We start from the raw sequence: 14759 nt of genomic DNA on the forward strand, positions 1-14759 counted from the left end.
AATATGCCATTGGGATTTTAATGGGATTGCATTGAATCTATAGATTGCTTTGGGTAGTATGGACATTTTAATGATGTTGATTCTACCAATTCATGAACACTTTTTTATATCTTCTTCTATCTCTTTTTTCAATGTCCTGTAGTTTGGGGAATACAGGTCTTCTACCTCCTTAGTTAAGTTTATTCCTAGGTATCTTAATTTTTTGTTGTAATGGTAAATGGGATTGGTTTTTTGTTTGTTTTTTTAGTTTCTCTTTCTGTGAGTTCATTATGGGTGTATAAAAATGCCATAGATTTCTGGGTGTTCATTTTGTATCCTGCTACGTTGCTGAGTTAATTTATTAAATCTAGTAGTTTTTTATGTAGACTTTAGGGTTTTCTATGTACAAAATCATGTCATCTGCAAATAATGACAATTATACTTCTTCTTTTTCAATTTGGATGCCTTTTATATCTCCTTCTTGTCTGATTGCTATGGCTAACTCTTCCAGTACTGTAGCAAACAGGAGTGATGAAAGTAGGCATCCCTATCTTGTTGCTGTTCTTAGGGGAAATGGGTTTAGTTTTTGCCCATTGAGTATGATGTTTGCTGTAGGTTTGTCATATAAGGCTTTTATTATGTTGCGGTATGATCCCTCTATTCCCACTTTGCTGAGTGTTTTTATCCACAAAAGGTATTGGATTGTATCAAATGCTTTTTCTGCATCAATTGATATGATCATGTGGTTTTGTCTTTCAATTTGTTTATGTGATGTATTATGTTTATTGATTTGAGGATATTGTACTAGCCTTGCATCTCCAGAATAAATCACACTTAATCATGGTGTATGATCTTTTTAATATATTACTGGATGCTATATGCTATTTTTTGTTGGTGGTGTTGTTAATCCCCACCCGAGGATATTTTTCCATTGATTTTTAGGGAGAGTAGAAGAGAGAGGGAAAGACAGAGAGAAACATTGATGTGAGAGAAACACATAGATTGGTTCCTATGACCAGGGCCAGGGCCCAAGGAGCCTGCAACCAAGGTATATGCCCTTGACCAGAATTGAACCCAGGACCCTTTGGTTCATAGGCCAATGCTCTATCCACTGAGCCAAACTGGCCAAGGCTGATTTGCTTATATTTGAAGGTTTTAGTATCTATGTTCATCAGGGATATTGGACTCTAATTCTCTTTCTTTGTAGCATCTTTATCTACTTTTGGAATTAGGATAATGCTGGCCTCATAGAAAGAGCTTGGAAGTGTTCCTTCTTTCTGAATTTTTTTGAATAGTTTGAGGATAGGTGTTAGTTCTTCTTTGAATGTTTGGTAAAACTCCCCTGTGAAGCTGTGCAGACCAAGGCTCTAGTTTGCTGGACATTTTTTGATTACTGCCTCTAGTTCATTGGTAGTATCAGCCTATTCAGGTTTTCTTATTCTTCCTGATTGAGTTTTGGAAGATTGTATTTTTCTAGGAATATCTCCATTTAGTCTAGGTTGTCCAGTTTGTTGGAATAGAGTTGTTCGTAGGAATTTTTACAATCCTTTTTATTTTTGTGGGGTAGGTTTTTATTTCACCTCTTTCATTTCTGATTTTATTTGGTTCCCTTTCCCTTTGTTTCTTGGTGAACCTGGCTACAGGTTCATCAATCTTGTTTCTCCTTTCAAAGACTCAGCTCTTGATTCTATTGATCTTTTGTATTGCTTTTGTTTTTGTTTTGTTTTTTTGGTCTCTGTATCATTTATTTCCTCTCTGATCTTTATTATTTCCTTCCTTCTACTTACTCTGGGCTTTTCTTGTTGCTCTCTTTCTAATTCTTTAAGTTGTAGGGTTAGATAACTTATTACTAGTTTTTCTTGTTTTTTGAGGTAAACCTGTAGTGCTATGAAGTTCCCTCTCAAGACTGTTTTCACTGTGTCCCATAGATTTTGGATTGTTATGTTTTCTTTGTCATTTGTTTCTAGGATGTTTTTTATTTCTTCTTTGATCTAATTGGTAACCCGTTCATTGTTTAACAGCATGTTAGTTAGCCTCCATGTGTTTAATTCTTTTTATTATAGTTGATTTCTTATTTTATGCCATTGTGATCTGAGAAGATACTTGATATGATTTCAATCTTCTTGAATTTGTAGAGACTTAGCCTGTGTCCTAATATGTGGTCTATCTTTGAAAATGTGCATTTGAGAAGAATGTCTATTCCGTTGCTTTGGGGTGGAATGTTCTGAAGATGTCAATTAGTTCCATCTAATCTAGTGAATTGTTTAGGATTGCTATCTCTTTTCTGATTTTTTATCTAGAAGATTTATCAAGTGATGTTAATGGGGTATTAAAGTTTCTACTCTGATTGTATTGCTGTCAGTCTCTCCCTTAATATCTTCCAGAAGTTTTTTTTTTTTTTTTTTTTTTATGTAGTTGGGTGCTCCTGTATTGGGTGCATATATGTTTACCAAAGTTATATCCTCTTGTTGAATCAATTCATTTAGTATTGTGAAGTGGCTCTCCTTACCTCTTCTTATGGCCTTCACTTTGAGGTCTATTTTGTCAGATATAAGTATTGCTGCCCCAGCTTTGTTTTCATTTCCATTTGCCTGAAAGATATTTTTCCATCCCTTCACTTTTAGTCTGTGTGAGTCCTTTGTTCTGAGGTGTGTCTCTGGTAGACAGCAGATATATAGGACATATTTTCTTATCCTTTCAGTCAACCTGGTGTCTTTTGATTGGAGCATTTAATCCATTTACCTATCAATAACCATTTAAGGTTTTTGTTGATAGGTACTTGTATGTTGCCATTTTTATTCTTTATGCCTCTGTTCCTTCTTCCCTAACTATTTCTTATTTTTACAGCAGTCCCTTTACATGTCCCACATTGCTGGCTTAGTGGTAATAAACTCTCTTAGCCTTTTTTTTTTTTTTTGTATGCAAAGCTCCCAATTTCACCTTCAATTTTGAATGATAGCCTGCTGGATAGTGTATTCTTGGATTCAGTCCCTTGCTTTATATCATGTTGTATAAGTCATTCCATTCCCTTCTGGCCTGTTGTGTTTCTGTTGAGAAATCACTTTATATTCTAATGGGAGATATCTTGTAGGTAACTTTCTGTCTCTCTCTGGCAGCCTTTAAATTTCTGACTTTGTCTTTGATGTTCGCCAATTTAATTATGATGTGTCTTGGTGTCAGTCTTTTTGGGTTCATCTTGTTTGGGACTCTCTGTGCTTTTTGGTCTTGTGTGACTTTTTTCTTCCCAAAGTCAGGAAAGTTTTCTGTCATTATTTCTTCAAACAGGTTTTCTATTTCTTGTTCAGCTTTCTCTCCTTCTGGCACCCCTATTATGAAGATGTTGTTTCTTTTCATGTTGTCCAAGAGCTTCCTTAGACTCTCCTGCTTTTGATTTTTTTTCCAGTTGCTCTCTGCTTGGGTGTTTTTACTACCTTGTCTTCTAACTCACTGATTCAGTCCTCATTTTCTTCTAGTCTAATCTTGAAACCTTCCATTGTGTTCTTTATTACACCTGTGCCATTCTTCATTTCCTCTTTATTCTTACACGTTTGTGAATTTCTCCTCCAGACATTTGAGTATCCTTATTACCATTACTCTGAATTCTTTCTCTGACAGATTGCTTGCCTCCATTTCATTTAGATTCTTTTCTGGTGATTCCTCCTTTTCTTTCATTTAGGGATTGATTCTTTGTCTCTCCAATTTTTTTTTCTGTTCCTTTGTAACTGTTTCTATATATTAGATGGAACTGTGCCACCCAGATTTTTTGAATTGGTCTTATATCGTAGTACCTAATGGTGCAGTCTCTCGGGTCTCCTGGGATGGGCTCCCTACTTGAGATATTTGTGTTCTCATGATATGTTTGGGTCTTAAATGTTACTGTCCCATTCATGGATGGAGTCTCCTCTCAGGTTGCTTGATTCATGCCAACTGTTGTGGAGGTACTGACTGAACAGCACAAAATACAACACAACAAGGCACAACACAGAAGGAACAGAACATGAACATACTCATGGCACCTATAACCCCACTAAAAGTGACCACCAGAGAAAAGAGAATTTAGGCAAGAGAAAAGAGAATAAGAATGATAGCGAGAACAGAAAAAAAAAAAGAAGAAGAGGAGAAGGATAGAAAGATTATGAGGAGAGAACAGAAAAAGAAGAAGAAGAGGAGAAGGAAAGAAAGATTATGAAGAGAAAACACAAAAAATTAATTAATTTAAAAAAATAAGAAATAAAAATTAAAAAATTGATGTGTCATTTGCTTCAGCCGAGTTTTAATGCCCCCTGAGAACTGGTCTAGGACCCTATTTGTCTGTTCTGTCTGCTGATTCTGGGCTTCCTGTTAAAACAAACAAATAAACTAAAAGCACAGACACACAAAAAAAATCACCCAGAAAAAAAAGGTGGGAAAGTAGAATTTGTAGAAGCAGAGCTTAAATAGATAAAATAAGGTTAAGGAATTGGATGAATAGGGGAAGGATCACGGTTTAGAATAGAGGAGGGAAAAATAAATGAGAAGACAAAAATAAAAAGAAATAAATAAATAAATAAATATTCTTTTGAAAAGGAGAATAGAGAGCAGATAGGCCTAAATTTAGGAACTGAAACAAATTTTAAAAAATAGTAGAGGAAAAGAACAAGAGAAGAGAGAAAACAAAGAAAAGATTGTGTAGTGAAGAAAAAGAAAAGAGAAGGGGAAATGCAATAGGATCAGGGAAGAGTAAATGATATATATGAACAAACCAACAGAGACTAGAATAATAACACATCAAAAAAGATAAAGAAAATCCATTTTTAAAAAGGGGATAAAAGATAGGAAAAACTAAAACAGGGAAAGGAGAAGAAAAATGGGAGGAAAAAAGAGAAGTGAGGAAGAAAAAGTTGTAAAAAAAAGGTAAAAATAAAATAAGATAAAAATTAATTAATTTAAAAAATAATTAAGAAATGAAAATTAAAAATTTGATGTGTCGTTTGCTTCAGCCAAGTTTTAATGCCCCCTGAGAACTGGTTTAGGACCCTACTCATCTGTTCTGTCTGATTCTGGGCTTCCTGTTAGGTACTTAGGTGCTAACCATTGTCAGGCACTATCTTTGGGGTTTTAGCATCCTGCTTGATGTTGCAAGCAATTCACATGCCCTCTGCTTATGTCAGTCTCCTCTGCAGACCTTGGCTGCAAGCAGGTGGGTCCAGTCTGCCCTCTTTGCCTGTCTGCCAGCTCTCAGTCTTAATCACTCAGGTATCTGTTTCTGACAGGGTTTTAGGTGTGGTTGGTTGCTGTGCTCTTTCACTTTCAGGTAATAAGGTGGCTGTTTTTTTTTTTCCTGACCCAAAGCTACTCCTCTGTGAGTGACCCAAAATATTACTTTGGCCTTGGCTAGTCAGAGATCCTTGTATGGAGACCAATGGGTTTGGCTTGCAATCTGGAGTTTTTATCAGTCTGGTTCCCAGAATAGCTGGGTTGACCGTCCCCTCTTCCAATCCAGTCAATGGCTCTTTGGTGCCATTCAGAGTCTTTGTTTCCTTTGTAAAGCTCAAACTGCAGGCTGTATTATCTGCCTTGAGGCTACTGGGGCGGGGGGTGGTGTTAGCTCTTCTGGGGAGAAATGGCTGCTTAGGTTTGGAAGCTTAAGAATGTTCAGATGCAGCCGGGCCAGCGTGGCTCTGTGGATGATCATTGACCTATGAACCAGGAGGTCACAGTTCAATTCCCAGTCAGGGAACATGCCTGGGTTGCGGGCTCAGTCTCCAGTAGGGGGCATGCAGGAGGCAGACAATCAATGGTTCTCTCTCATCATTGATGTTTCTCTCTGAAATCAATATATATATATATATATATATATATATATATATATATATCTATATCCTATCTAATAAAGAGGGAATATGCTAATTGACCATCACACCTTCACAAAGATGGTGGCACCCACAGCCACAAGATGGTGGCGCCTAGTCCCCTCAGCCACGCTGGGGCAGCAGGCATGGCCGGGCCCATCCCCAGGTGGGTCTGGCCGCTCCGTGCACCTGCCTCCAAAGTACCCCAGTCCCCTCAGCCCTCCAGCCACCCAGGTTGCCCAGCCACCCAGGGCCAGCTTGAGGCACAGGCAAGCCTTGGATGGCAGCTGCCCAGCTGCCCAGGGCCACCTGAGGCTCAGATAACCAGGGCTGGCCAAGGCTTGCGCTGCCGGCAGTGGCAGCAGCAGAGGTGTGAGGGGGGCGTCACCTTCCCCTGATTGCCGGGTTGCCTCCCACCCCTGAGGGCTCCCAGACTGTGAGAGGGGGCAGGCCAGGCTGAGGGATCCCCCTCCAGTGCATGAATTTTCATGCACCGGGCCTCTAGTGTGTGTGTGTTTGTGTGTGTGTGTGTGTGTCTATGTGTGTGTGTGTGTGTGTGTGTGTGTGTGTGTGTGTGTGTAATGTCCCGATGCAGGATCTTGGCCACATCTCCCTGACCTGCTTCCCTCCCCAGTCTCTCCTCAGGCACCTCAAGTCTGTGCCTTTCTGTGCCCAAGCCTTGAGCGAGTGTTTGCAATTGAAAATTCCTATTTTGGGTTTAGAGATTAAAAAGCAAAGACAAAACAAACCAAAACAACAACAAAACTGCAGGTTTCTCTCCCCCCAGAACCATGCTCCTTTCGGCCTTTCAAGCTCAGCATTCCATGGCTGTGATCTGGATTCCTTGGCTTCCAGCAGCCCTGTGGCCTTTCCTTTTCACAGTTCAGTGTTACACCTGTTGCTAAGGGACAGAGCTTTGGTGCAAAGCAGCTTCCTCCTCAACCTCTTGGACTGCTGCCTGGCTGTCCCTCTCAAGTCCACATCTCTGTGCCCACCATTCTCCAGGCATCATCTACCTTTCCTTGTTGTAAATTATCTCCTCATCTGTGTCTAATTCGTTAATTCCAGGAGGATGTTCTTGATTTACTTGTCTTTTCAGTCTGGCCACAGGACAAGGTACACAACATGTCTGCCTGTTCAGCCACCATTTTTTTTACTCCAGACTTTAATGTTTTCTATGTTTCCATGGCAGGTTAGTGGCTTGTGCCTAGAAGGATGCAGTTTTGATGGGAATCGACTTTCTGAAAACCAGCATGATTCTCCTAGTGTGTCATCAGTTCTCCCTTGTTTTATGGGCTGGATTCCACAGGTAATATATTTTTAGTAGGTACAAGTTTTAAGTTAATCAATTCATTCTTGGATTTTTTTTCTATTTTCACTAAGATAATATAACCTATACTCTCACTTACTTATTTATATATTCATTTGTTCATGATGTAGATTCTAAAGTTGTTCTAATTTCAGCTCAATGCTAGTGGTTAAATTAATATAGGTCTAAATTAAGGTTCCCCTAGGGGATTTTGTCCATAAAGAACATTGACTTTCTCCAAAGCATTTCCCCAAAATTATTCTAGATAACATTACTTCATAATGGTTCTTTGTGAAAAATTGTTTACTAAACAAATTTAATAACTAGAGTATTTCCTGCCCTTGGAAATTCATGATGTATTTGAGAATATGAAATACTCTGAAGAGTGCCAAAGATTACCTAGCACACTTTTTCTTGCACCTACATCCCACCCTTCATCTGGATCTCCTGGTCCACATAATACAGTTAGGAAAACACTGCTTGATCTTATAGAACAGCCTGGGATGATGCCCTGGTTTGACATTCCACAGGATGTCAGTTTGCCTGTGTTCGATCTTTCCAGTAAAGAATGCTATTACAGTTCATCAGCCCCATAGTAACATTGGAGTCCTCAGCCAGCCTGAACCCTATTGGACCAAACAGACACAATATTGGATCCAACAGACACAAAATTGACAGTTCAACTTCAGAAAAAAAATTATTTCCAGGGAAAATACTACCATAAATTGATTCCATAAGCCACTCATATAAACAACCTATACAGTACTTTTATTTATTTTAAATATATTTTTATTGATTTCAGAGAGTAAGGGAGAGGGAGAGAAAGAGAGAAATATCAATGATGAGAGAGAATCATAGATCGGGTGCCTCCTGCATGCCCCACACTGGGGATCGAGCCCTCTATCTGGCATGTGCCCTGACTGGGAATCGAACTGTGACCTCCTGATTTATAGGTCGACACTCAACCATTGAGTCATGCCAGCCAAGTTATATACATTACTTTTATATATATACACATATGTATATATATATATATATATGTATATATATGTATATATACACACACACACACATATATATATATATATATATATATATATAGTATTATCAGCATGTATATTAGAAGATATATGCTGAACACTCTGCCTTGTGAGCACTCTGATTTAAAAATAATAAATATTTAATTACTATCTTTCCTACATGATAGTATTTTTGTCTTTAAGGCCTTATGAAGACAATGTTGTTAGAATTGTGTTACTGAAAAATATGAGGGAAGTATTTCTCTACCAAAATACATTTTAAAGAATAATGTAATAAAAAAATTGTTATGACATTCTTGACAGAATAAATTCTCAAAATATTCATAGTTGGAAAATTGAGTTGAAATTGGTAAAATAGTTAACATAATTAAACGAGGTAATTTTGTTTTCTTTTTGGGGGATTTTTTTGTTTTGTTTTGTTATTTTCTTTGGTTTGTTAGCTAAATAATGCCTAATATCACGACTTGCCTTTGTCAGTGCATTGTCTTCTTTCAAATAGTAGCCTATTGTCTGGTATTTGTAGTATGTGTGCACTTTTAAGTTATTTTACCATGGGCATGAGTATGAAATTTCAAATTTTAGCCTCATTATTGACTGAGCTAACTGGACCACTTTCTGTTTTAATAAAGTAGGATATATGAACACATTAGCCATTTAAGATTAGTCATAATATATAGATTTTAATTGTTAAATTTTATTTACATCAAACTAACTTGTTTACATGTTATATAAGACTAGAGGCCCAGTACATGATTGAATCATGCACGTGTAGGGTCCCCTACACGCTTTCGCTTTTCGCGGTGGAGCTGGGTGCCTGTCCGCTGGTGCACCAGGCCTTTCAGAAGCCTCCAGCTCAGCGGAGGCTTCTGAAAGGCCTGGTGCCGGAGCAGACAGGCACCCAGCTCCCCGACTTTTGATGGTCCGCGGCCGCTGAGGGGGGCTACCCTGCTGTTGAGCGGCGCAGGGGGAGGGAGTCCTGCCCCCTGCGCCTCTCAACGGCCGCTAAGGGGGGCTGCAGTGGACATCTGGCTACCCTGCCGGTGTCTGCGGCAGGCCCCCTCAGCGGCCGCGGATCTGGCCGTTGAGAGGCACAGGGGGTGGGAGTCCCGCCCCCTGCGGCTCTCAACAGCAGGGTAGCCCCCCTCAGTGGCAGCGGATCCGTGCCTCTCAATGGCTGGATAGGCCACCCCAAGTCCCGCCCCCCAGCCTCCTGCCGCCCAATCGTGGGCGTAGCGGAGTGATGGTAATTTACATGTTACTCTATTATTAGATAGGATGAATTATTTGAATTCTTCCTAGTATATCTCCTATTTAGGATTAATTGAGCATTTAATGTATTTGTTATTAGTTATTAGTAAAGTTTTAGTTTCATCCAAATATTTCAGCCCAGCAGGGCCTTATGTTTTGTCTGTAATATCTTTAATAAACACTAGTAGCCCATTTGCAGGAAGAATCTTGCAAGCGGCCGCTGCAGCTGTGTGCACTACCGCTGCCGCTGCTGCCACCGCTGCGGCCACGCCTGCACTCACGCTCCGCTGCCGCCTGCCCCGCTACGCCCCGCCCCGCCCCGCCCCGCCCGCCCGGGCTTTCCCTCTGGCAGCCACCTTGCTTTCCGTTTTTCCTCCCTCTTCCTTCTAAGTTGTCTTCAGTCTTCACTCCTCCCTCCCTCAGTGTATGCAAATTAACCGCCATCTTTGTTGGGTAATTTGCATACTCACCCTGATTGGCTGGTGGGCGTGGCTTGGGCATAGCGAAGGTGCGGTCAATTTGCATATTACTATTTTATTAGGTAGGATATTAAAGAAGGATCTGTTCATAAGAATGTAATTTAGTTAAACAACATTCATGAAACTTCCAGCAGCACAGGTATTGTGCTAACAGTGAGAATGCCCATGTACTAGCTCCACTACTGTGATAATTTATTTATTGATGACCTAAGAGCAAGCCTGTTTAACTTTTTTTTACAGAAGATTATAACATTTAAGAGATTTTGAGAAGTGATAAGCAAATTTTAAGAAATAACTGCAGTGTTTTACTTTTAAAATACTGTAGGTTTTGATGTAAATATTTTTACCTTCACTTTAAACAAACAGAAACACCTACAACCCAAAGCAGGTTTAAAAAGATTTGTAAATATATACTGAACCAGTAAATTGATAGTGAATATACAAAGAAACAACTTTGCATTACTGTTAAGTTCCTAATTAAAGGTAAAGTGGCTTGGCATTAAAATGAAGAGAGATAGAGAAAATCTCCTGAATAGAAAGGAATAGCATTGTAAAACATTTCAATATGATGTTTCTGTTTTCGCTTTTGACCATAGAAGCTATAGGAAGCAAAGCAAATATCAGGTGGTAGAAAAATATAATTTAAGACCTTTCCTCGGCTTATAAATAGTCATTCATAGATTAAGATAATTTCAGTCCAACAAATATGTAATGTTTGTCTGCTATTTGATAAAGAATTTAAATTTCTTTCTTCAAAAGAAACCCTGCTCTAGGATTTGACTTTAGGAATGGCTAAGGAGTTATAAAAATTACAGAAAATTCGGAATCCTAAAGCTTTGCCATTTAAGCAGAATTGGAGAAGAGGGAAGAGATTAGGCAGTAACTAATAATGGTTGAAAATTCTCTTTACTTCATATCCTACATTTTTTTCTGAGGCCCAACCAGAATTCTCTCTAGTAATCCTTGTTAGATTAACATATCCCAGAGTAGTATTTTGTTTTCTTAGATAATTATTTTTCCAAAAATTATCTACACTAATAAAAGAGAAACATGCAAATTAACCATCACTCCACTATGCCAAGCCACGCCCACCAGCCAATCAGGAGCAAGTATGCAAATTAACCCAGCCAAGATGGCGGCTGGCCACGGAGCTGGAGCAAGCAGGAGGCTTGGGTTGCCCCCAGCGATGGAGGAAGCCAAGCTTCCCGCCCCCCCTGGCCAGCCCTGGCCTCCACTCAAGGCTACAAAGTTTCAATTATGGAAGATAAATAAATCCCAACAAAGATGGCAGTGGCCACGGAGCTGGAGCAAGCAGGAGGCTTGGGTTGCCCCTGGCGATGGAGGAAGCCAAGCTTCCTGGCTGGCCCTGGCCTCCGCTCAAGGCTACAAAGTTTCAATTATAGAAGATAAATAAATCCTAGATACTTGCTTCCAGCCGGCCCTGGCCTCTGCTCAAGGAGGCGCTGAAAAAAAAAAAAAGAAAAAGAAAAAAAGGAGGGGTTGGGACCTTGGGTCGCCAGGTGTGATCAGGCCAGGATGGGGCAGTAGGGGCTGTTGGGGGTAAGCAGACCAGCAGGGGGGCCAGTTGGGGGTGAGCAGGCCATCAGTGGGGGTCAGTTGGAGGTGATCAGGACAGTTGGGGGGCAGTTTGGAGTGAGCAGGCCAGCAGGGGGGCAGTTGGGGGTGAGCAGGCAAGTGGGGAGGGAAGGTGGGGGTGAGCAGGCCAGCAGGGGGGCAGTTGGGGGTGATCAGGCTGGCAGGGGTCATTTGGGGGCGAGCAGGTCAGCGGTGGGGGGCAGTTGGGGGTGAGCAGGCCGGCAGGCAGAATGGTTAGGGGCAATCAGGCAGGCAGGCAGGCAGGTGAGCAGCTGGAGCCAGCAGTCCCGGATTGTGAGAGGGATGTTCGACTGCCGGTTTAGGCCCGATCCCTGTAAACTGGCAGTAGGACATCCTTCAAGGGGTCCCAGATTGGAGAGGGTGCAGGCTGGGCTGAGGAACACCCCCCCTCCAGCACAAATTTCGTGCACTGGGCCTCTAGTATACTATATATTTCATGTATACATTGTTTCCTAGGCTAAATTTTAAGCTTCAAAGAAGATTATTATTTTTTCTATCTGAATATACATGAAATGCTTAGCCTGTATAATTCTAGACACAGCATTTGCACATAAAATACTGTTAAATGAATGCATGAATAACTGACAGAATCTTTAATACAAACCAAGAAAAATTAGAAAGATTCAGGGCAGATGGTATTTTTATCTATTTGGGCAATGATTCTTCATAAAGAATGAATTTTGTTATATGCAAATCAGGTTAAGATTTAGGAATGCTAGGAATGAATGAGTTTTCAAAAGAACTTAAGTAATTTTATATATCAAGAACCAGAAACGTCAGACAGTATTTGAGAGAGAGAGAGAAAGGGAGAGTGAGAGAGGATTGAAAAAGGTAATAGAAATTCCATACAGTGCCCACTTAGACATAAAAAAAAATATTTTTTCTTGATGGAAATATTTAAAATAATTTATTTTCATTTCTCTTTACTCCAGTGCTATCTGTGATGTGTAGTAGATTCTAAAATGCTGGGATTTTTTTCCTAGTTGATTTGAGAATTAGTAGGGAATAAGGAAAAGGCATGTATATGCAGTCCAAAGAATTAGAGATATGTGGATAAATAATACTTTATATTTGAGCTGTTACATACATTATCAATTCTTTCAGCGTTCCCTTAGATGGACGAATGTTGTAATCTCTCTTTCATCACAGGGAAAGTGATGCTTAGACAGTAGCCTACTTAGATCAGGAGCTCCTAGACAAGTACTCCAGAGCCTAAAAATGAGTTATTTCCATAAATGCTATTGTCTTCTGTTCTGAAAAGCAACAGAATAACAGAGTATTTAGGTGCTAATATTCATATGCCAAAACTTTTTTTCAACTGCACTATCTATGGCAACTTTGCTGCTTCCTAATTAGGTTGCCATGGTGAATTCTCTGTGGCTTTCTGATTTGTCACTTTTAAAATTTTTAAATGAGGCTAACTTTGAAGTTTCACTCTAACTCTAAGAAAAGTAATATTCCATTAGGTAAATACAATTATATAAGTTCAGTAAAAACATTAATCCTAGATTAAAATTAGACACACTATTATGAACTTGTGATTTTTTAAAATTCATATTTCTAATCTCCAGTCACTGAAAAATCCTAGAAGAATGATAGACCATTTCTAGCATCCAGATTATGATCTCTAATACTATTTCTTATTAAAAGAACCAAAGATCTTCAAAGTATGAACAACTGGGTTCTGGGACAGGAAATATAAAAGACAAGCTTATATCATATTGACATACTGGAAAGCAAGGAAGCTATTAAAGATGACAGGGACATATAAAAAACCCAGGAGACAACCTAAGAGTTCCCACTGCACAAAGATTGACAATTTAAACATCAATAAGATAATCACTGCATTGAAGTACATCAGTAGCTGCATTAAATCTACTAGTTCACAATGATGTTTTAAAAAAGGAGGGGGGAGGGAATCAGATACCACCCTTAGAATATACTATGGAATGAATACATTGTTTTAAAAACAAATAAATAAAAGGAAATTAGATAGCATTTATCCAGACTTTATGAATTGTCCCTTGGTAATAAAATAAAAAATCAGTAAGTAAAAGTTCCTATCTATAGATATACTCCTGCCTGGAAATGAGGAAGGAATAATAGAGTGAAATGATCATTTTATAATCTTGAATGTAATAATGATCACCATGGCTCCTAATATCTAAAAAGGGAAAGAACCAGACATATGCTTCTTGATGGATGTATACAGTACCATCTATGCAGTGTTTTGCCAAAAACTGAATCTGAATCTGAGCTTATGCTCAGATCCAGTTTACAAGAGTACAGGGAATAGGTGAACATGATACCACGGGAATGTAGACAATAAAAGTCAGAATGTGTGAAATATTTGGTATAGTTTCTTCAGCAAATTGCAAGGAAGGAAAAACCTATAAATTCAGAAGTCATATCAACAAAATGCTAGTATGGGCTTTATTTGAATTGTGGCTTTAATAAAAAATATTTTAAATTTATGGGATAATGAAATAATAAATATATGATAATTGATATTTTCAAATATTATAATAGTATTGTGATATTTTTGTTTTATTTCTAGACATATGTATATATTTATAGATAAAATTTTCTGTGTTGCAGATGGATGATGGGGGTTTATTAGAGTAATCTTTATTTTAAAACACTTCCTAATAAAATTTTAAATAAAACTTACTTGGGAGGATTTTGTGTTTGTCTCTTTGGTTATCTAATGATCATCTTCCAAACAGTATGTTGCTATATTTTAAAATAAAATTAATTTTTTTTTAAACAGGGTGTATACGGCCCATATTCCCCTGATGATTGCATATCTCTGCCTGTTTACACAAGTGCTGAAAGGGACCGTGTGGTAACCAATGTGGATATTCCATGTGGAGGCAACCAAGACCAGTGGATTCAGTGTGGAGCAGCTCTATTTCTAAAAAATCAATAAAATCTAATGGCGATAAAAGCTGTCTTAGCAAAAAGAAACATTTATTATTTAAAATTTAAATAAAATACATGGTGAATCTATTGTTAGTTCAAAATATGCGTGTAGTTACCCTATGTTTTTTATCTCATTGGGTTTTTTTTAATTAGTTTATTGATTAAGGTATCACATATTTGTCATAACCCCCCTCCCCCCGTTCCCTTCCCAAGCCCCCCGACATGCATGCCCCCCTCCCCCTGTTGTCCGTGATCACTGGTTAGGCTCATATGCAAGCACACAAGTCCTTTGGTTGATCTATCTCCCTTGTCCCCACCCTCCCCTACCTTCCCT

General features: G+C 39.0%; 1 protein-coding gene across 2 annotated transcripts in view; it reads left to right on the forward strand.

The window, feature by feature from the left end:
* Positions 1-14492, forward strand: part of DYNC2H1 (dynein cytoplasmic 2 heavy chain 1) — a 328866-nt gene extending 314374 nt beyond the window's left edge. For both annotated transcript variants that reach the window (XM_028158576.2, XM_008150183.3), the window contains 2 exons: positions 7003-7119; positions 14274-14492. In XM_028158576.2, the coding sequence (XP_028014377.2) occupies positions 7003-7119; positions 14274-14432 (276 nt within the window). In that variant the 3' untranslated portion in view covers positions 14433-14492. The remainder of the gene's footprint in view (positions 1-7002; positions 7120-14273) is intronic.
* Positions 14493-14759: the final 267 nt, after the last annotated feature.

The sequence above is a fragment of the Eptesicus fuscus genome, chromosome 13 (genome assembly GCF_027574615.1).
Source record: "Eptesicus fuscus isolate TK198812 chromosome 13, DD_ASM_mEF_20220401, whole genome shotgun sequence".
Classification (NCBI taxonomy): domain Eukaryota; kingdom Metazoa; phylum Chordata; class Mammalia; order Chiroptera; family Vespertilionidae; genus Eptesicus; species Eptesicus fuscus.